Raw genomic sequence first — 19,500 nt, forward strand, 5'->3', positions numbered from 1 at the left:
TCAGACTATTCCAGTTATAGGGAAATCATGACAGTGTGGAGAAATAATGACATTAAAATGCTAAAGTCAAAATTTATGCTTTAACTGGGATATTTTTGCGCAACTACTCAACTAGATTGTTATACACCTGGTAAGTGTATGTTCAGTACAGATGGCCATTAATTATCATTTATAGCCCAACTTTTTAATCTTAAATCATAAAATGTTTAGGAATCTATGAAATTTAACTTAGGAACAAAGCGTTCATCAGGGTTGATTGATATTATTTTTACATTGTCTGGCAATCCACAGAAAGAGAAGAGCCTTAATTTTTAAAACCCATTTTAGTCATTTTATGACAATTAAAATTGTTTAATAAACATCGTTTTTCAAAGAAGCAGTTTGTAGAACTCTGATTGCAATTGTGCACTAAACTCTCCACATGTTCCAGAGCCTGGACAGTTCAGATGTGCTGTGGCCAAGGACACTAGCTGCAGCTTTCAGAAGGGCCTCTTGCCACATCAGCTAAGACTTACATGTCAGATGTGCATAGCTTGTGGTTTTCTTTTCCCCAACAGGGAAAAGAAGGTTCTGTCTGTCTGTTGGTGGGGGGCTTTGTTTTGTGGTCAGGAAGGTGGGTCTGGAGGTCAAGGGCAGGCTCCTCAGTTCAGCTGTATGTGAACTGTTAGGTGCTCCGGGCTGCAGGGCACCTTCTGACATGGCATTGCGGCCGGGGCTCCGCTCCCCCATAGGGAAAGCACAAGGCACACCCACTCCATTATGTTCTTGGATGGCAGCTGTGAGTCCAGGAGGGCTCTGGAGACAGATGCTGGTGCAGGACTCAGATCCTGCCCTGAGTGCCTCCCTTGGGGCCCTGGTGGCCTGTGTCCCCTCAAGAGCAGTGCTGTGTGGACTGCCCCTGTGGCAGGACAGTGGTGGGGATTGAAGTTCGCTTCCAACTACTTAGGTCCTGCTCAGTTGCTCAGGGAATTTCATTCACGCTCTGGTTTTCACAGTGGAGGGTAGTTCTTTGAGCTGGGTATTTTGTGTCAAAATGATAAGTTATTTGTTAATTTATTTAGAACATTTAGGATTATTTTTCTGTCTGGTACACCTTTGTAATGAACTATAGCAGGAAGGGTCATTTGTATTGGCTTGAGTAGTGACTATGGCTCAATAGCAAAGATTTGGTGGCTTTTATGTCTCCGCAGTGTCAAAACTCTGGTAGACAGCAGCCAGCTACCTGGCTTCACTCCCCAGAAAGCCAGGCCAGGTCCCAGGCCCCTTCCCACGCTCCAGCTTGTTCATGGCTGGAACTGTGCCCCCATCCCTATCCTCTTCCTCCTTGAAGGTGGCTTCTGTTAATGTGACAGCCCATAAGATCACTGCACCCTCCAGGGTATCTCACCTGTGTGCCAAGGCATTTCACGTCCCTGAGCAGCTCTTCACAAGGATGCTCATGTCCCATCTGCCTTGGAAATATACCCCTTAGTTCTTAGGGTTAACTGATCTGAGGTAGCAAAGACTGCCACCATGTAGACTGTCTGGACTTCAGAGGTCAAATTGGGCTGCCAGGTGGGCAGGTTAGAAATGAACACTCCATGCATAGTTTCCTAAATTCACTTTCAAATGCTTCTGAGGCATTGAGTATGCAGTTTCCAAATTCAGGACTTTGTGTTTGGCCTAAGTAGAGTGGCCAGTCATAGGTAAGTAGTGTTTATGGTAAAGCTTATGGTGATCTCTCAGTTCTGAAGCTGTCTTTGCTGGCAGGGGAGCCATCCTTGTGGGCTCAGCACAGATAATGGGCACTTAAGGATCTCCAGGACCAGTAGCATCCCCAGCCCCATCTGCTGGGGCGCTGACAGGCGACTTAAGAGTCACTTGCTGTTGGGAATTGGGAGAGCAGAACAAGAGGTGGATACTACTGTTTCCTTTAAAGAAAGCAAAAAAACAGGCCTCCTATATTGTCCGATAGAGGCCTGTGAATTCTTTTCTGCATCCCCACGATAATGTCAGTTTGTGATTTGGGGTTTGGTCACAGTCTCTTCCAATTTCTGCTGCTTAAGTGTAGTACCGTTAATGTCTATTCTGGAAACCCTGTTCAGGGCCCCTTGCTGTGTCTTACTCTCCTGGGCTCCCCTGCCGGCTTCAGGGACTGGTAAGAGCCCAGGGTCAGCTCTAGAGGGGCTGTCTTAGCTGCATGATCTGGCGCAGGCTGGCCCCTGCATGCAGGGCAATGCTGCCCTAAGCCCACTCTGCCCCCCTGACTGACTCCTGCCCCCTTTCTTTGACAGCCGGCAGAGCAGTTCTGCAGGCAGGAGGACAGAGTGCAAGGTGTTCTCCAAGACCAGAACTAAAGGTGCGGCAGCTCCAGAAGAGGGCGCTGGAGGGCGGGGGCTCCTTCCTCCTGTGCCCTGCAGACAGAGGTGGTGGGGTGTCATGGGGTTGTGTCATGGTGGTTTCTGATCTCCAAAGAATGAGACATAGGGCCACCCTGTTTCCACAGTAGCCACCCAGAGAAATTTGGGGAGCACGTTTTTAGTTTTCTCACCAAACTTTGAGCTTCCTCATCAAGACTTCCCTGTTTCTTGGTTGAGCATTTTCATAAGCAAGAATGTCTTTGATAACTAGCCCCGGAATAAAACAGCTTTTGGCAAGAGGCCCTTACAGACAGAAGTCAGGTCCACGTGGTGTTGCCCAGAGTTCTGCTGGGGCCCAGTGAGGGCACCACTGTACAGGTCGAGTCTCCTCTCTGTCCTGCTCGCCCGCCACAGGCAACCTTTCTGGTGACTCCAGAAGCCAGCTGCACTGTAACTGGTGAATCAGCCCCCAGTCCGTTCCCACTTTTCTCTCTGTGTGCATGGGGTCCCAGGGATCGAGCCAGAGGACTCAACAGCTGCCAGGCAGGCGCTGCACTTCTGAACCACACCCCGCCCTCCTGAGAGGCTTAGAAGTTGTGCCTTCTTTTCAGAGCAAATGTCCCAGAGAGATTGGGTGATGCCTGCAGCCAGTAACTGTGGACTCCAAATTGACCTACATAGGGTAAAGAGCTTTCAGTTTGTTGGTCATGCTGACTGAGTTTACAAGTGTTTTGAGAGCCACTTAGGTCAGGCTGAAGAGTGAGTGCTTTTAGGAAAGCCCAGAGGTGGAGCAAGAAAGAAGCCACAGTGTCTGAAAGACACTCTGAAATGAGGTGTGACAAGGGCTATAAAACTTCAGTTTCTGTGGCTGTGTACACACATCCTACCCCCAGGTGGCCAGTGTCCCCTCTAGTATTTGTCTTAAAACACCCAAGGCGTGATTGTCCGACAGCCATTTCTCCCATCCCTCCTCATCCTGTGATACATTCTGAAGTTTTAATAAATTTTCACATACTGAATTTGTGCTAAAATTAGTGAGCCTGCCTTAGCACATGTGTGTTCATGTGTGCAAGGTCCTCTCACCTCTCACTGGAGGGAGATGTTTTCTTTATTTGTTGAGCAAGCTCAAAGTGTGAGGAGGAACAAGACACAGGACATGTAGGGCCAGAAAAGGGTCCTGTGGAAACCCCAGTGCCACTCCAGTCCGTCTGACCACTTGAGGAAAAACTAGGGACAGTTTAGTGGTAGCTTTTCCAGTGACTGATCTTGGAATGCAGGCTATGCTGTGGGCAGTCATGGCCGAAGGGGTCCATGGTCCCTTATGCCTCTTGGCTCAGGGCCAGCTGTACCACTGAGGCACGTGTGTCCACTGGCGAGGTCTCTTCCCTCACCCATAGAGCCTCCATGCACTTCTCTGGGTAGGCCTGATATTGACTTGAAGGCCTCTGGTTGGAGTTTGGTCTCTAAGGCTGAACTACCCACGATCGGGAATGTCTGGAGGAGCCACCACACCCAGCAGGCCTGTTTCTGTCCAGAGTGTGCTGTTTGCCTTGGGCTGGCTGGACCACCACAAGCTGGCTTAGGTTAACACGGTGCTCATCAAAGTGCTCTGTGGTGTCCCAGGGAGAGGGGACATCAGTGTGGCATTAGTGAAGCCTGTGGCTCGCTGGGGAAAAGCACTTGTATTCCCAAGCTCAACTGTAAGAACACGCTCTTCTGATGGAGCAACTGTCCTGTGGATGCCGAGTTTTTCATCCGTGCTGCAATTGTTACATTATCTTTGTGTCATGGTTCAATTCCTGACTCAATTCCTGAGTTCAAAGTGTGAAAATCCTGCCTTGTAACTTGTGTGTACTTGGGTTTTAAAGTTGTTATCAGGTGACATGTGAAAAGGTGTATGGGTATTTATCTTCGGTGAGAGTCAAGGTAAATGTGTATTTCCTTTCTTACATTTTCATCTGATCTCTTCACAACTTGAATAAATTTCATGAGGAGCCCTCCTGCTGTGAAATACAGGGAGCTGAGCTCCTACTGTTGCAATAACTAACGAAGCTTGAATATCAGTATTGTTACTTCTTCAGTCTAAGAACCATGTTTCTGTTCCCTTGCCACCGTCACAGCAAGAGACTTACCACATCCTTGACATTCTGAAGTACTGGAGGCTGTCCTCTGTATATTGACATTGAATAAACGTGTGAATGCGTTGTAAATGTAGACAATTTCAATAGTCATTTTCACATCTAAGCTTTACAAAAAAGAATCTCAGTGAGCCAAAAAAGAAAAGCTGTTAAATGCTGTAAAATTAAGAGCCTTGTTAATGTTTATAACAAATAACAATGGAAGCCATCTCTTCCTACTGCTGTGTGTCGCAGTCAGCTTACTAGATGAAACACTGACTCTGAACATCACAGATGCTGCTCTGTGTGAGCTTGTCTGAATGAGGCACTGGGATTCTCTGAGTGGGAAAAGGTTTCAATGTAATGTGAATGTTAACTCTCTGAAGGTAGCTGGCTACCAGCTGGCTCTGCAGCCACCAAGGCAGCCTAGTGAGCCAAGGGCACGTTGGGCCTCTGTAGGAGCTCTTCCCTCTCAGCACACTTCCCACCTCACCCCTGCTTTCCACCTCACCACCACCCCACCCCACCCCCAGGCTTCTGTGTTGTCATCACCTAGAGCTACAGGACCAGGCAGCAGGTGACACTCGGCTGGGAAAAGGCGGATCAGCCGTGCATACTGTCCTGCACTGCCACATTGCCCCTCAGCGACTCGACTTCACTGCTCACCTCCATCTCCAAATGCTTCCATGCAAGAATTACAGATGGAGAGTGTAAACCCATTGACTTGCTAGGGTGACAAGGTAAGAGTGAGCTGGTCCATGGTGCTCCCACTCACCTGTAAGCTCTTGTTTCATGAGACCCCGGGCTCTTGCTTAGCGGCCTGTCTTCCAGGCTGGTGGTCCTGTGCTCTCTTTCTCTCTGCCTCAGACAGTTCCAGGCTGTTCCTTACTGCCTGACTCTGGATGCAGGTCAGGTTGGCTGTGTGCTGCCAAGCAGGAGAGATGTTCAACCTGTAGCGCAGAGTGACCCCCCCCACACACACACACAAGCAGCTCTAAATAGCTTCAAAGCCTTAAAAGAGGCCAACAGCATTTTCCATTTTGTTTAAAGAAAACCATACCATATGAAAAACCCTAACTACTGTGTACTTGGAGAAAAAGAGTTGTTTCGTTTTCCCTTGGTTTGGGGCTACCTGAGGTTGTGTGTGCCATGTTGTGTTAGTGGCTCTGGAGCAGCTCCTCTGTCTTGGGGCTGTGCCTCTGACACCAGCTTATGCTCTTGGGTGGGCTCTGGGCAGCTCCTGGAGTGGATGAACCAGGGAGGATTTAGACCCTCTCTTCCTCTGTGGCAGATTTCAGGGCCCAGTGGGTCACGGAATGAGGGCCTTAGCAGACAAGTGGTTTCTTTAACCACAACCTCCGAGACGCTGTTGGCTGCTTACACTTTTCCTTTTCTCTCTGTCCTGGATTTTCCCTTTTCTCATCAGAGACCGGTTGTATGGCGCCTTTGTGCCACCTTCAGTGTGGCCTGTCAGTGGGGAGGGCAAGGCTAGCCAGTGGACAAGGCCCACAGCCCAGCAGAACCAGGGTCCAGTAAGTCTGAAGCAAATGGCCACAGACCTGTGAGCCTCTTAAACCCATCACACTGAGTCTGGATACTCTGGCCTCTTTCATGAACCTTACACAGAACTGTGCTCTTTCCAGGTTTTCTCTGATCTTTTATGTAGAGTATGTGTCACAGAAGAAGGGATTCTTCTTTTTTTTTTTTGTTTTTGTTTTTGTTTTTTGAGACAAGGTTTCTCTCTGTAGTTTTGGTGCCTTTCCTGGAACTCGCTTTGGAGACCAGGCTGGCCTTGAACTCATAGAGATCCGCCTGCCTCTGCCTCCTGAGTGCTGGGATTAAAGGGCGTGCGCCACTACCACCCAGCAAACAAGGGATTCTTAAGCTCAGATAAGGGGAACACACCCAGGGCTAAGAGCATGCACAGGTATCGGCACTTGGTGTGGTACTCATTGCTTGTGCCCCATCTAAAGAGGCATCGATGAATTACTTAGGCCCTGACCTCCACCTGAGAGAAGTTACTGCTGTGGTGTCTGGTGTAGAGAGCAACAGCCACCCGCATTCTGTGGTCACCTTCCTACAGCTCTTCAGGGGCAGCTCAGTCTGCCTGGCTGCTCTGTGTGTTATTTTGTTTGGAACTGAGGGACTGAACAGCCAGGTGGGTGGAGAGGTGAATTGGCATTCGGCCCCAACTTCCATACCTTATCCTACAGTGTCTACTTGAGACACTGTCAGATGTTTATGGGCAGAGGTTGCTGGAGTCAGGGAAAGGGAGGGAAAAGGCAGCCCTCCCATGACCCAGAGCTGGAGGCCAGTGTGGGCCCAACAGAATTCCTGGACGTGTCTTTGCTTTCCCTTACATAGTACAGCATCAGACCAGTTATAATCCATCTCAGCAGCCTCCACCAGGACAGGCAAAAGGGGCTTGTCCTTTGTTTGTACTGGTTTCTAAAGCACAGTATTGATTTGATTGTATATCCTGGTGGAATAAAGCTTAATTCTATTAGCATTGTATTTGTTGTGAATTATAATCTAACCCAGACCAAGACCTGGAATATTTTGTTGTGTAATTTTGAAATGGAATGCCCAGCAGTGTTGGCAACTTTGGTGAGAACAGAAGAGCCTAGGTTCAAGAGTTGTCTTTATCCCTGGACTAGGGGGATGTTGTTGAGATTCTCTGCTGGAGAGACCTTTTGCTTGATTTTTATGAAGCCTATATGTAGGTACTGTGCTTGCTCTGGTGCACACAGAAGTTCTTCCTGTGTGCTCTCTCTGATCTTAACTCATCTGTCCCCAAGCAGAGGAATGCTTTCACGTCAGGATGATGACGTGAAACAGCCCGCCCGCCCAGAGGAGGGCTGCAGGACCACCATGCTTTAGTGTCAGAGTGGCTCTTGTGCTTTGACACTGCTTCACACCCCTTAGTGGGCTGCGGCCACTTCCCCTTCCACCTCCCACGCTCTACATTCTAATAGTGACAGGCTGGGGTGTAGCTAAGTGGAACTCAACCTCTTCCACCCCAAAAGGGGTAGGTATATTTGTCATTCTCTTTCTGTAGGGGAGCAGGGTTCATACAAGGTTTCTTGAAGCCCTGGCTGGCCTGAAATTTCCTATGTGGCTGAAGGTGACCTTGAACTCTTGATCCTCCTGCCTCTACCTCCCAAGTGCTAGGATTATAGGCCTGCACCACCATACCTAGCCTCACCTTTTCTCTTGAATGAGATCCCCACATCCCATGCCTCCACTGTTCATTATGCAAAGACACATCTCTAAGAAGTAAACAAGTGTTGAGGTCACTATTCAAAGGACTAGTAACAAAGCTGGGTGGTCTTGATTTGGGTACTGATCCAGTCTGACCCTGTGCTGAGGCCCTTCCCTGTTCCACACATTTTTCAGTTTCTGGTGGCCTGTGCTAGCTTCACACATACTTGTAGGAATGTGAAGCACCTGGACATGCTGTGTCCCTGCCAGCCCAGGGACCCAGCAGGCCAGTATATTCAGGAGCCTGTGACCACGGGGCCAGGGGACTGGAGGCCAGGTCCATCTAGTTCTTGGTTCACCTTCCTGTCTGTGGTGGAGGGCCCCAGGTCCTGGCCTCCACCCCATGGCCAGGTTGACATTGCAGAAATGAACTCCCACTAACCAGAGCCCAATTCTTTGACATTCAAGTGAATTACAGGAATTGAAAGGTAGGTAGAAGTGATCCTTTAGTTGAGGAGATGTAAGTGTGCTCCCCTTGGCTTAGTGGCCAGGATAGTGCACATGGTGGAGAGTAAGGACCGATTCACCTGGGCTCCTCACCACACCACAGACAATGAGGGCCTAGAGCAAGTGATGACTCTGGGCTAGGAGTTTATGTCCTGCAGCCCACAGACAGATGACGTAACAAGACAGAGCCAGTGAAAGCAGTGTATCACTGTGACCTAGACAACTTTGTTTGGAAACCCCTCATCCACAGAACTGCAAGGAAAAGGGCTACAGAGGCCACCAGGGTGGGCACATTCATTGTCAGACTCTTGTTGACTCCCATGGCAATCATGAGTCATTTGGCCACCGAATACCAAAGATGGGGACTGTCCAAGTTGAAATGTGCCCTATCATAAGCAGTGTACCTCAAAGGCTTTTATACACTTGCCTTTAAAAAAATCAGTTTTTACTTTGATTATATACTGTAGTAAGTTGGGATATATTCAATTAAAATTTATTTCACCTAGTTTTTAAATCATTTTTAATTAATGTTTTAAAACTTAGGCATCTCCCGTATGGCTGGCAGCACTCCTCCATTGGCTGGCATGGCCAGAGGCAGTACCTGCAGGGACAGGGAAGGCCCCTCGGTCTGCAGTGCCGTTACGGCACAGTGGGCCACACTGAAGTGGCTGCTGCACGTACTCTGTCCTTGACCTCAGGTGGGTGGGCCAGGGCTCTTGTATCTGGGGCCTGTTTGCCTCTGCTTTCCCTCACTGGCTTGGTGGGTTTACAGGGGCATGAGAGGTTTGGCTCTTTGCTTATTGTCTGAACAGGGGTCTGAGGGGTAAGAGCTCCTACAGATGCAGAGCAGGGCCAGTTGCTATATTCCATCCGTTCTTGCCTCTTGGTTTTGTCTAGACCAATCAATAGATTTCAGCTCTGAGGTAAGAAACTATAAACCAGATGGCTTGCAGTGGGCCAGCTGTTTCCTAGCTCCCTCAAACAAGGTGTGGGGTGAAGCTGACGACCCACTTAGGACTGTCAGCCCTCATTTCTGCACTGAAAGTCTTTGAAAATGTGACAGTGTTTACTTAGCATTAAATGTTGTCATTTATAAATACTCAACAAGTAAATAATTCTTCAGAACAGCTCAAGGATGTTTGTTTCCATGGAACCCATTTTTTAATTCTAATGCTGCACTACTGTACTCTTCAGATTCCTAAGAAATGAGTGCCAAGCTCTGACGTAACTGCCCACAGCCCAGTAATCAGTGCTGAGGATTGTGAGTGCCCTTGGCTCTGAGGTAGCTCGGAGGGCGCTGGGAGGGCCCTTACCCATTGCAGCTGCAGAACTCACCACCCAGGGCCTGAGCTACTTTTGTGTACCTGTAGGGCCTATTCACTAGAGGCCAGCTAAACTAGTGGTGTACCTCAGCACCCTCAAAAGAAAGCAAGTACACCCCAGAAGGAAAACGCCTTTTTAAGTGCTACTGGACTGTCCTTGGAGGCCCACCTGGCTGAGGGCCTGGTCTGACCCTGACAAGCTTGAGGTGGAGCTGGCAACCCCATCCGCTGCTGCAATGTCTGTGCCTCGCCCTCTCCTAAAGGCTCCGATGATCCTCAGTAAACACCTCCATCTTCCTTCTAGCTAGTGTTGGGGGCACAGAACCTCACTCCAGGCACAGTCCAGTGCTCTGAGAGGAATTAGCTAGGTGGAACAGGGAGTGTGTTAGAGCAGGCCCTGGCTTCCAGCCCTTGGAAAGGCATGTGAGCCTGTGAAAACACTGGAAAGGGTGAGCACCAGCGGGGCTCTCTGTGCTGCCCTGTGTCTTGCTGGATTAATGTAAACTGCTTTGTTCGCAGGGCTTGTTGTCATCCCCAAACCAGGCCAGTTCTCCAGGTGGGACTGTAGTGTAGCAGCTGCATGCTGCTCCCAGGCTCCCCCGGACACGCGTGGACTGAGGGAGTGACAGACGACAACGGAGCCATGAGCTGCGCTGGAGCCACATGCAGGCGGCAGGCAGCGGCAGTCTGCAGGGCTGTGTGGAGCTGCTAACCCAAAGAGTTGCTTCCATTTTTAAGTCAGTCTGTTGGGGCTGCAGTAAAAAATGAGAAATGGAGTTTTCTTGCTTTTTACTCTAAAATTCAATGTAACTAAATTCCATATATAATATATATACATATATACATAGTGTAAAGTCAAATGTTTCTTGGACAAGAAACCTTACATTCAACTGTTATAAATAGCACTTGGCTCTGGTTTTGCACTGATCTATTTTATACCTTAGGTAGTCATTAGACAGCCTGGGATGCACTCATGAAGACAGTTGTCACCTTCTGACTTCAATACATAATTCAAAAAGACAGATGCTGCAATCATAGATTCTAAAAAATTGTTTGCACTTAAAATAGTTTAATGCTAATAGAAAATGACTTTGGATATGGGGGTAGTGGACTCCCAGCCTTCACAATGTGGAGTGATGAAACCCTTTTTATCTGTTAACATTTATTTTAATACTGTTGTTTCCAATGCAATCAAGCCTGTATTATATGTGTAAATAATGTAATTCTGAAGTCGGGAAATAGTTACTTCACTAGTAATTTTCATCATTTAAGAGTGATATTTCTAATTCACAAAAACATTAATATTAAAATTATCTTGAATATACTATTTGTTTATCCTTTTTTAACTGAAATTGTGTGTGATTTTTGGTTTGTTTTGGCCTGACTCATTGGCTGGTATGGAATTGCTTCATTCTTTGTATTTCATATTCCTTGGTCCCTCACTGTCAGTCCGGTGTAAGGCTGACTGTGAGAAACATGTCTCATTTGAGAATTGTTGGTTCTGGGCCAGTCCTCATAGTCCGACACACCGTGGAGCTGCCCAGGCCTAGAGACTCCGGTGTAAGCACATGGCCTTTTCCTTATGGTTTAGAGTCCGCCTGCTGTCCTGGAAAGCTGAGACCACACACTAAGTTTCCACGGCTTCAGCAGCAGCAGCACCATGACTGTTTAGCTCAGACATTACATGGGGCTTCCAGAGGGTTGACCAGCAGGCAGGCGTGCATCTTTGTGCTCAGGTCAAATTCTTGGCCCACTTCATCTGCAGGTGATACCTAGAGACAAGGCCCATATTTCCAAGCCAAGAGGACCTTTCTCAGCTTTTAAAGCATCATACAGAGCTGGGCCCTTGAAGGATTTATGTGCTGAGACTAAGTCACAAGGTGTCTGAAACATTTCTCCAAATGATCCCATTAAATAGGGGACATATGGAAGAAGTATGAGGCTTTTGCTAGGTTGTCTGAATTTTTAACAGCCATGGCTGCAGCAGAATGATGCTACTCCACAGTTCACAGCAGTGCAAGCCCAAGTTTGTTTTCATTTGCCTTAGGTTCCTGGCTCCCAGACCAGGGAAGAAGCCACTTGCTTCTGCTGCTGCCTCAGCCCTGGAAAGGTGTAACACAGGATGCTAAGACCCACATCTTCTTCTCTTGTTTTGGTCTGTTATTGACAGGCCCCAGCTAGCCTGGAACTCACAGTGTAGTTTAGATTACCTCCAACTCAAAGGAATCCTTCTGTCTCAGCCTTCCAAGTCCCAAGAGCATGGATTACAAGCATATATGCACTGTGCCTCGCTGAAGACTCAACTTTTGTAATGCAGCATGTATAAGTATGCTATTCTATGCATATAGATGTCAGAGAACCCTTGAGGGAGTCATTTCTTCTACCGTGTGGGTTCTGTGATCGACCTTAGGTCGTGAGGGTTGGCAGCACTGAGCCATCTCACTGTTTAAGGAAATCATGTACTCTGAATGATCACATTAGAAGAAAGGGTTGACACGTTTCAGAGTTTGCTGTTCCTGCCACCTTAGGGCACTGGTTACAAAGAAAAACTCAGCCCTTAGAGTCCAGAACATCTCAAGAAGGTGATTAGGAGCTGCTCTTGAAAACCAAGCCTACATGGAACCTGCCAGTCTCCCGAAGCATTTCCATTCCACCTCTGTAGGACATGATGGGAGGAAGTCACGTTGACAGCAAGGCAGCACAGACTTGTGTGGAAACTGAAGCACCTCCTGAAGAGATGCTCCAGCTGTATTCCACAGCTCTCACTAACTGCCACTCGGGTCTGTCGTCCTCTTCCCATTTGACCAGCTGTACTAAGCTGTCACGTGTCCCAGTGTCCCTCAGATGACTACACCAGTAACTAACTTTTCTGATTAGTCCCTAGCCTTCCAGATGGTCTTATAACTGCCCTAACACCACAGACAGACAGTGTACAGCAGGTCCTGGAGCCATAGGAAGTGACAGCTCACTTACCTGGTACTGTAGGACTTGATGGATGTCACTCCATGTGTCGGGCCTAGGCTAGAGGGAAGGCTGCGTCATCACGTCTACCATGGTAGAAGGGAAGGATGGGACTTCATTGCCTTTCCATCACAGAATGCTGTGGTGACAATTCAAACACTTGGCAAGAAGTTGCTGTTCAAATTCTGCTGCACGGGAGAACCCATGATGCACTGGGCTGCTATGCTAGGCCCACAGGAGGCAGAGAAAGCCAAGAGGTCTCCCCTCGAGTCCTTAGTGCAGCCTTTCCAGGTTCTAGTTCTGCCCAACCTCCTCCCCCTCAGCTCAGCTTGCTGGCCTTGCAGGTCCTACTTTGGGCCATTCTGTCCTGGCCACTCTGCTGGCTTCCGTGTCCGGTCCCTTCTGTGCTGGACTGGCTGCAAGCCTGGTTAATGCCTACTGGACTGAGACTCCTAAGCCAACGGCAAAGGCCGGACAGTCCTTTGCCAGAGCCACACTATGCTTTCAGATGAGCAGGAGACACCCACCAGGCCCTGGCTCTGTCCATTCTAAGCCTCATTTCTGGTTTTGAACCTGCCTATGCTGGACATCCATACCCACAGTGCTCCATGCCCACACACTGCCCTCTGCTGTCCCACATCTTCCTCCTACAGCTTCATTGCCCTTTGGCTCCTGGCACTGCCCCTACCCACCTGTCTGGTGGCCTGACGCTTGGGCCAGTAGAGCCCTGAAAGATGGGGTCAGATATTTTTGAGACTCAACACTTCCTGCCAAGTTTTCGCTTTTTAAGTGGGTGTATTTGAAAAGACGATGAAGAAGACATACTCAATTCCTTTGTCCCATAGGGCTGAGCAGAGCCTAGGCCACTGCTAAATGAGTAGTTACTGAGAACGCACGGGGCCCTGGGTTCTACCCCCAACACGGCGAGAGCAAAAACAAAAGCCAAGAGGCTGGGGAGGATCTTGTCCCAAAGTCCAGCTGTCTGACCAATGCTTTTGACTTTGAGTCCACTCAGCACCATTCTTTTACAGTGTTCCCATCCCTCCCCTGCAGTGACATGGGCTTTGAGTGTGTGTGTGTGTGTGTGTGTGTGTGTGTGTATGTGTACTGGTGTGTGCACCCATGTGCAGAAGCACGAGGAAGACACCCAGTGTGTTATTTATTGTTCTCGGCCCCATTGGTTCCCTCAAGAGAGTCACTGAACCTGGAGCTTGCTGGGTTTGGGTAGGTTGGTGGCCAGCAAGCCCCAGACACCCTCCTGTCTTTGTCCCGTCCTGCACTGTTCCCTGCCCTAGTGATAGGGTTATAGGGTAGAGCAGTACCCAGTTTTTATGTGGATGCTGTGGATTGAGTTCAGGTCCTCTTCTCATGCAGCAAACACTCAGGCCCACTCCTTGTCTCCTGAGCCCCAGCCTTCTTTTTCCAAGGCACAAAGTGCCCAACTTTCCTACCTGATCCAAACAGCACTGACAACCAGATGACTAGCTGTGCATCCCTAAGGGAGTCTAGGCACTGGCAATCAAGACAACATGGCCACCACTCAAAACTCACTCAGAGGACACTTGAGGCCTGCCCTGCTTGCTGGGATGTCAGCCTGCCCAGCTGCAGCTCAGGACAGCTGACACAAAGCAGTGGCTTGTAACACATTAAAATGGAGAACATTCTGATGAGAAACTGTAACAATACCTTATTCTTTAGTTGAAAACCAGCAGTCTGCAATAGCACTCCCGTGAGGCCCCACGGCCACAAGACCCAGATACCTGCCAATCCTGTTGGGCAAACACGGAGGTGCAGGTGCACAGCCTCCTCTCAACCAAGCCTAAGTCACTCAGCACAGATTTCGTTCTATCTTTTATTTGGTTTTTTTTTTTTGTTTTTTTTTGTTTGTTTGTTTTTTTTAGGCAGGGATACTCACTATGTAGCCCAGGCGGGGCTCTTCCTGTCCTCCACCTCCCCAGTGCTGGAATTACAGGCATGAGCTACCTACTATGCCCAATCTGTTTTGATTCATATAAAAAGTCACCTCAAATCCTTACATTATGAAAATGAAATAAGCCCTTGAATGAGGTGGTTTTACAAATATATTAAACTGGAACATTTGGTACAGCTGCTTTGGGGTTACAAACACGAGGCTTCAGGTCGTGGATACAGACGGGCTGCTAGGCAGCATGTCCTGGGCCACCAAGCATCATGAGGACCACCAGCACACAGGGCATCCTCTGGCCCATCCATTCTCAGCTGCAGAGGCCTAAGCCTGCCCATGGTGCCTGCCCTTGCTCTCTAAGAGGGTGACCAGGGGGCATGCTGTTCAGTATTCGCCCCCTTTCCTGTTGATCGTGGGCAGGTGACACTGTTTCAGGTGAGGTTTGATGGCTTTCTGCGTGTCTGTCTGGTAAAGAAGAACCACAGACACTGAGTGGAGGTCGAGGCCAGGCCCTCGAGCAGCCCCACAGAGAAGCTAGAGACTACTACCTTCTTGTTCACACCAGCACACTTCAAGGGTCTCAACACAGGGACTCTTCCGTTCGCTCCAGGGCCCAGCACTGACCGCAGTGCAGGGCTGGAACATGACGACAGTCTGGTTACTCCGGACAGCCTCAGTTTGGGCAGCTCCATCAAGCTGGCTGGCCCTTGTCTTCTGGCATGGCCCTCCTCTTGCCTCAGGGGCTGCTTTTTGAAACAGAACACTGATCAGTTAGTTCCCCTTCAGGAATCGGCTCAAGCAAAGGAAGCTCTTTTGCCACATCAAACTTCTTGGCTAGAGCCAGGATGGAGACTATGGTGAACAGACACCCGTGTGTGGGGGCAGACTCCCCAAACCCTACAAGCAAAGGCAGCGCCTCCCAGGGGTCCTCCTGTATTCTGCATTTCCTATCAAGCACTGGCCCTCAACGCAGCCTTAAGGCTGAGCTCTGGCCAACCTGCAGTGAGGTGATGGGCAAGGGCAGGCTTAAAGCACCACAGCTATCACTCTGGGCTAAGCTGACCCCAGTAGGCTTTTGTACAGCTTCAGGGTAAGAATGATTCTGCATTTGTTTGCTTACTTGCTTTTGAGATAAGCTCTCACTATGTAGCCCTGGGTGGCCTGGAACTTGCCATGTAGACCAAGATCTGCCTGCTTCTGCCTGAGTGCTGGGATTGAAGGTGTGTTCCACCATGCCCAGTAGTTTCTGCATTTTTTAAGTACTGAAAAGAATGCCTAGCATGTGAAGAGAATGTGGAAAAGATGGTCAGTGTGCAGCTCCCTGGAATAAGATTCTGCCACATTAGGTACCTCATTGAGTTGTGGCTCGCAAGCCACAGCCAGGAGACAGGCATAGCCTTCAGAAACAAGTGCCCGCCTTGGATGTGGCTTCACTTTGGAGGTGAGTCGGGATGGAGGCGTGCCAGCAGACAAGAGTTTGAGGGCAAGCAGTGACACAGCTGAGGGACGGGAGGTTACCATGTGGGCCTGGACATCCGAGGGAGCTGCAGGCCCCCTGGGAAGGAGAGCCATGGGAATTAAAGTCTGGGGGAATGTAGGAGATGGTACTGCCCTGTACACCTGCTTCCCGGTATGTGGGAACAGCTGTCCACAGGCCTGACTGGGCACAGCAGTCAAAGCTCTGGGAGACACTGGCTGCAATGGATCCACGTGATCAGCCGCTGCCACGGACAGAGACTCAGTAAGGTAGGAGGAGCACCTGACTGGTGAGAGGCCCAAACAGTGAATGCACAGGTAGAATTTGGGTACTAGCCCCAGGCTGTACAGTTGGCAGAACTCAGCACATGGGCACCACATGTCAGGATGCAGCCAGAGAGGTGAAAAAGACGAGGAGACTGCACGGTGAAGCTGGCATGTCTAACTAGGAAGAATGCAAAACCATCCCCCCCCCCCCCCCCCCCCCCCCCCCCCCCCCCCCCCCCCCCCCCCCCCCCGCTAACCAGGGTGATGCTCCTCATGATAGTGCGCTCACCAACTGTAGCTAGGGGCTACTGTGGCTTCTCAGGAGAAAAGCAGGTGTGCCCACAAAGGGCTTTGGTCCAGAACAGGCACCTGCACGTGGCCATCAGGTCAGATAGTCATGGAAGGGTCCCCTCTCCAGGCTTACTCCCATGTTCTGTTAGCCATGGGTCTGTAGCTAGTGAGGCAGAAAGGGCCTAGGTAGATGGAGCCAGGTCCATAGAGCAATTAGAATATTCCTAACATGAGACCATGGTGTTCAGATCTCAGCTGACATGATGCCCTTTGGAAGAGGTGTCACCACCTCACAACTTGTGGTGGCCTTCTCAGACACAAGCTACGCAAAGGCTTCCAGTCTTCACCCAGCTCACTGATTTCAGCTCATACCTGCTTTCTGCCCTCCTTTGAGAATGACCAGTTATTCCTGGATGACTCTGGCACCATGGGGAACTTGGGGAAGAAAGCTCTTCTGTGTTTGGCCAGGGTCTGTGTCTCAGCTGCCCTACAGGGAAGGAAAAGAATGTGGCCACCTACGATAATGGCTCCAGAGCTTAGCTGTTCCCTTCACCTACAAATCTGCCATTATGAGTGATCATTCACACTTCTTTCCACGTGAGCTACCAGAGGCCTTTCTTCCCTTCCTGTACAAACCCAATGCTGTCTGGGCTGGGAACAGAGGCTGTCTTTTAAGCATGCAGTATTATACATGGCCTTCCTAGGGCCAAACAGTCAATTCAGGAGTGTGTGGATGTGTGAAGTTAGGTGGCCTAGGTAAGCTCCTCCCACCGAGCACTCAGAAAAGACTTCTAGAGCTAGGTGGCCACTTGAAAATCAGTGAAGTCATGCTGTCCATCCTGGATGTGTACCAGGCTTTTCCAGGGAGCTGACCTACTGGGGCTCTGACATCTACCCCAAAGCAGCCCCAGAGCCCTCCTTCCTGTGCTGGGAAGCTGCTAACTGCCTCATTAGAGAAAGGACACATCACAGAGACACTGACCCCTGTCAGGATAGAGCTGTTCCCAGGCCAGTTCCTTCCCCATGGGTCTCATAAACCAAGACTTCCCACTCATCACTGGGCAATCTACCAGAAATCCTACCTCTGCACCTGGAAATAGGGGTGCTGAAGGGCCTGGTGAGCCGCGATTCGTTCATCAGGGTCATAGGCCACCATTGCATGCAGGAGGGAGAGGCATTGCGGGGACAAATTGGTTGTCAGTAGAGGTATTCCTGATCCCTTTTTAAAAGGAAAATCAAAACTCATAGCTCTCGACCTGTATTGAAAGCCCAATGATAATAAATCATCATGCCATTATTAGAGCACTGGTGTTCGTCCCCCTGCCTCTAAGGGCCCTGCACTGACGGTAAGAGTTCAGTCCTCCAAGGAAGCACGTCAGGCTGGGTGTACTGGGACATGGCTGCAACCGTAGCACTGCCACGTAGAGGGAAAAGGACCAGGTGTTCAAAGCCAGCCCCGGCTACATAAAGAATCTGAGGCCAACCTGGGCTTTAAAAAAGGGTGATGGGCTAAGAGAACGTACACCTCCTGAATTCAGAGAACCCAACCATCAGTGCAGGCTCAACTACTGGATAAAACACACTGCTCGGAGCTAGCAGGGAGGCTGTGCAAGGGATGGATTTCTGCATTTCCTGTTTGCTTTGGCTGTACTAAAACTACTCCAAAAAATAAACTAGTAAACAAGGATGCATGTGCTATAAATGTACAAAGACTCCCTTGCCTGTTGAAGCAGAAACTTCACCTTCCTGTGTGACTAAAATTAAGGTGAATAGGAGAAAACAAAGAGGGTGGCTTCTCTACTGACCTTCCTTGGACCATGGGGCTTCTGGGAGATCTCTCCTAGCAAGTCCCCGCCCCCTACAGTCCTCAGCTTCATCTATCATCAAATCAAAACTCCAATGGGGCTGCAAGGGCTGGGCGTCACCGGCACCCTCCTGCTGCTGACTGGCGGCCCAGGAAGTCACCACTGACAGCCTTTCTAACAAGCAGCAGTTCTCACCCAAGCAGACCTAAGGCCTATATAAACGCTCTGGGGATGAAACCCAACACCAGGCCTTCCTGGGAGACTAGAGAGCTTTCTGTGACTCCAGGAAGAATGAGATGGCTGGCTCCTCTCTCACAGCAGGAGCCCAAATGGGTGGGTGGCCCAGAAAGTGTCCTGGGGTCATGGGAGAGCTCTAGGCACCATCCCTGGCCTGCTGTAGAAAGGCTGGCCCCGACAGTGGACGCACAGCAGCCTCCAGGACACATACACTTACTGTTTGAACTTGGTGAGGGTCTTCTGACAAGGTGTGCCAATGATGTCATGGATTTTTGAGATCTGGTCCAGTTCATTCACACCAGGGAAGAGGGGCTGCAGGCTGCAGGGACACAAGAAGGGGCGCTGCAGTGAGGCAGGCCACCTCCACCAGCTCAGCCCACACAAGTAGCCTGAAGCACACAGCAAGCCTCTGGCCGGGAGAGCCTTCCCTACTGCCCCGACTATTTCTTTTTCTTTCTTCCTTCTTTTTTTGAAAGACGTCTTTAAGCTTAATTCGTTTGTTTGTTTTGTTTTTGTTTTTCAAAACAAGGTTTCTCAGGGTCCTGGCTGTCCTGGAACTTGCTCTGTAGCCCAGGCTGGCCTCAAGCTCACAGAGATCTGCCTGGCTCTGCTCCCAAGTGCTGGGATTAAAGGCGTGTACCACCACTGCCTAGCCTAAACTTATAATTTCTAAATTTTTTAAAAATTCTGTGTACGGGTGTTTTGCCTGCAAGTATGTCTGTGCACATGTGCCTGCCAGGTGCCCAGGATGCCCAGAGGACATCAGACCTCCTGGAACTGGAATTATGGATGGTATGAGACATCATATGGGTGCTGGGGATTGGACCCAGGTCCTGTGGAAGAGCAGCCAGTGCTCTTAACCACTGAGAATCTCTCCAGCCCCCTAAGGAATTTCTTAAGAGGCAGTCAACAGATCTCTCCCCTCAGTCCAACACCCTCATTTCTCTATTGCAAAATGCCATAAACTACAAAGACCCTCCTGTAGCCCACAGAGTTGATTGAGAACCTGCAGGTGGCTGAAGTCAAGTATGTTGGCAATAAGTCTCAAGAGGC

The 19,500-nt window shown here is 49.6% G+C and overlaps 2 protein-coding genes and 1 long non-coding RNA gene across 42 annotated transcripts in view; 1 reads left to right on the plus strand and 2 right to left on the minus strand.

Annotated features, from left to right (window-relative positions):
* Wdr20 (WD repeat domain 20) overlaps positions 1-10,810 on the plus strand; it is a 65,475-nt gene extending 54,665 nt beyond the window's left edge. For 3 of the 8 annotated variants that reach the window (XM_052739006.1, XM_052739001.1, XM_052739007.1), the window contains one exon: positions 8,708-10,810. In XM_052739006.1, coding sequence (XP_052594966.1) covers positions 8,708-8,827 — 120 coding nt within the window. In that variant the 3' untranslated portion in view covers positions 8,828-10,810. Of the gene's footprint in view, positions 1-2,273; positions 4,289-8,707 lie in introns of those variants that run through there. The other 5 variants (XM_052739008.1, XM_052739005.1, XM_052739004.1 and 2 more) reach the window with 4 other exon arrangements.
* On the minus strand, positions 163-8,701 carry LOC128110959 (uncharacterized). Its single transcript, XR_008218425.1, has 2 exons — positions 5,232-8,701; positions 163-4,579 (listed from the first exon to the last, which is right to left on the minus strand). It is a non-coding gene; the product is annotated as an uncharacterized LOC128110959 (long non-coding RNA).
* A 3,700-nt stretch (positions 10,811-14,510) lies between the features above and the next one.
* Mok (MOK protein kinase) overlaps positions 14,511-19,500 on the minus strand; it is a 38,555-nt gene continuing 33,565 nt past the window's right edge. For 29 of the 33 annotated variants that reach the window (XM_052739009.1, XM_052739012.1, XM_052739018.1 and 26 more), the window contains 5 exons: positions 18,665-18,766; positions 17,488-17,661; positions 16,778-16,892; positions 14,920-15,117; positions 14,511-14,836 (listed from right to left, as the gene is read on the minus strand). In XM_052739009.1, coding sequence (XP_052594969.1) covers positions 14,756-14,836; positions 14,920-15,117; positions 16,778-16,892; positions 17,488-17,661; positions 18,665-18,766 — 670 coding nt within the window. In that variant the 3' untranslated portion in view covers positions 14,511-14,755. Of the gene's footprint in view, positions 14,837-14,919; positions 15,118-16,403; positions 16,893-17,487; positions 17,662-18,664; positions 18,767-19,500 lie in introns of those variants that run through there. The other 4 variants (XM_052739010.1, XM_052739016.1, XR_008218423.1 and 1 more) reach the window with 4 other exon arrangements.

This window comes from Peromyscus californicus, unplaced genomic scaffold (assembly GCF_007827085.1).
Source record: "Peromyscus californicus insignis strain IS unplaced genomic scaffold, ASM782708v3 Scaffold_15__1_contigs__length_86483966, whole genome shotgun sequence".
Taxonomy (NCBI): Eukaryota; Metazoa; Chordata; class Mammalia; order Rodentia; family Cricetidae; genus Peromyscus; species Peromyscus californicus.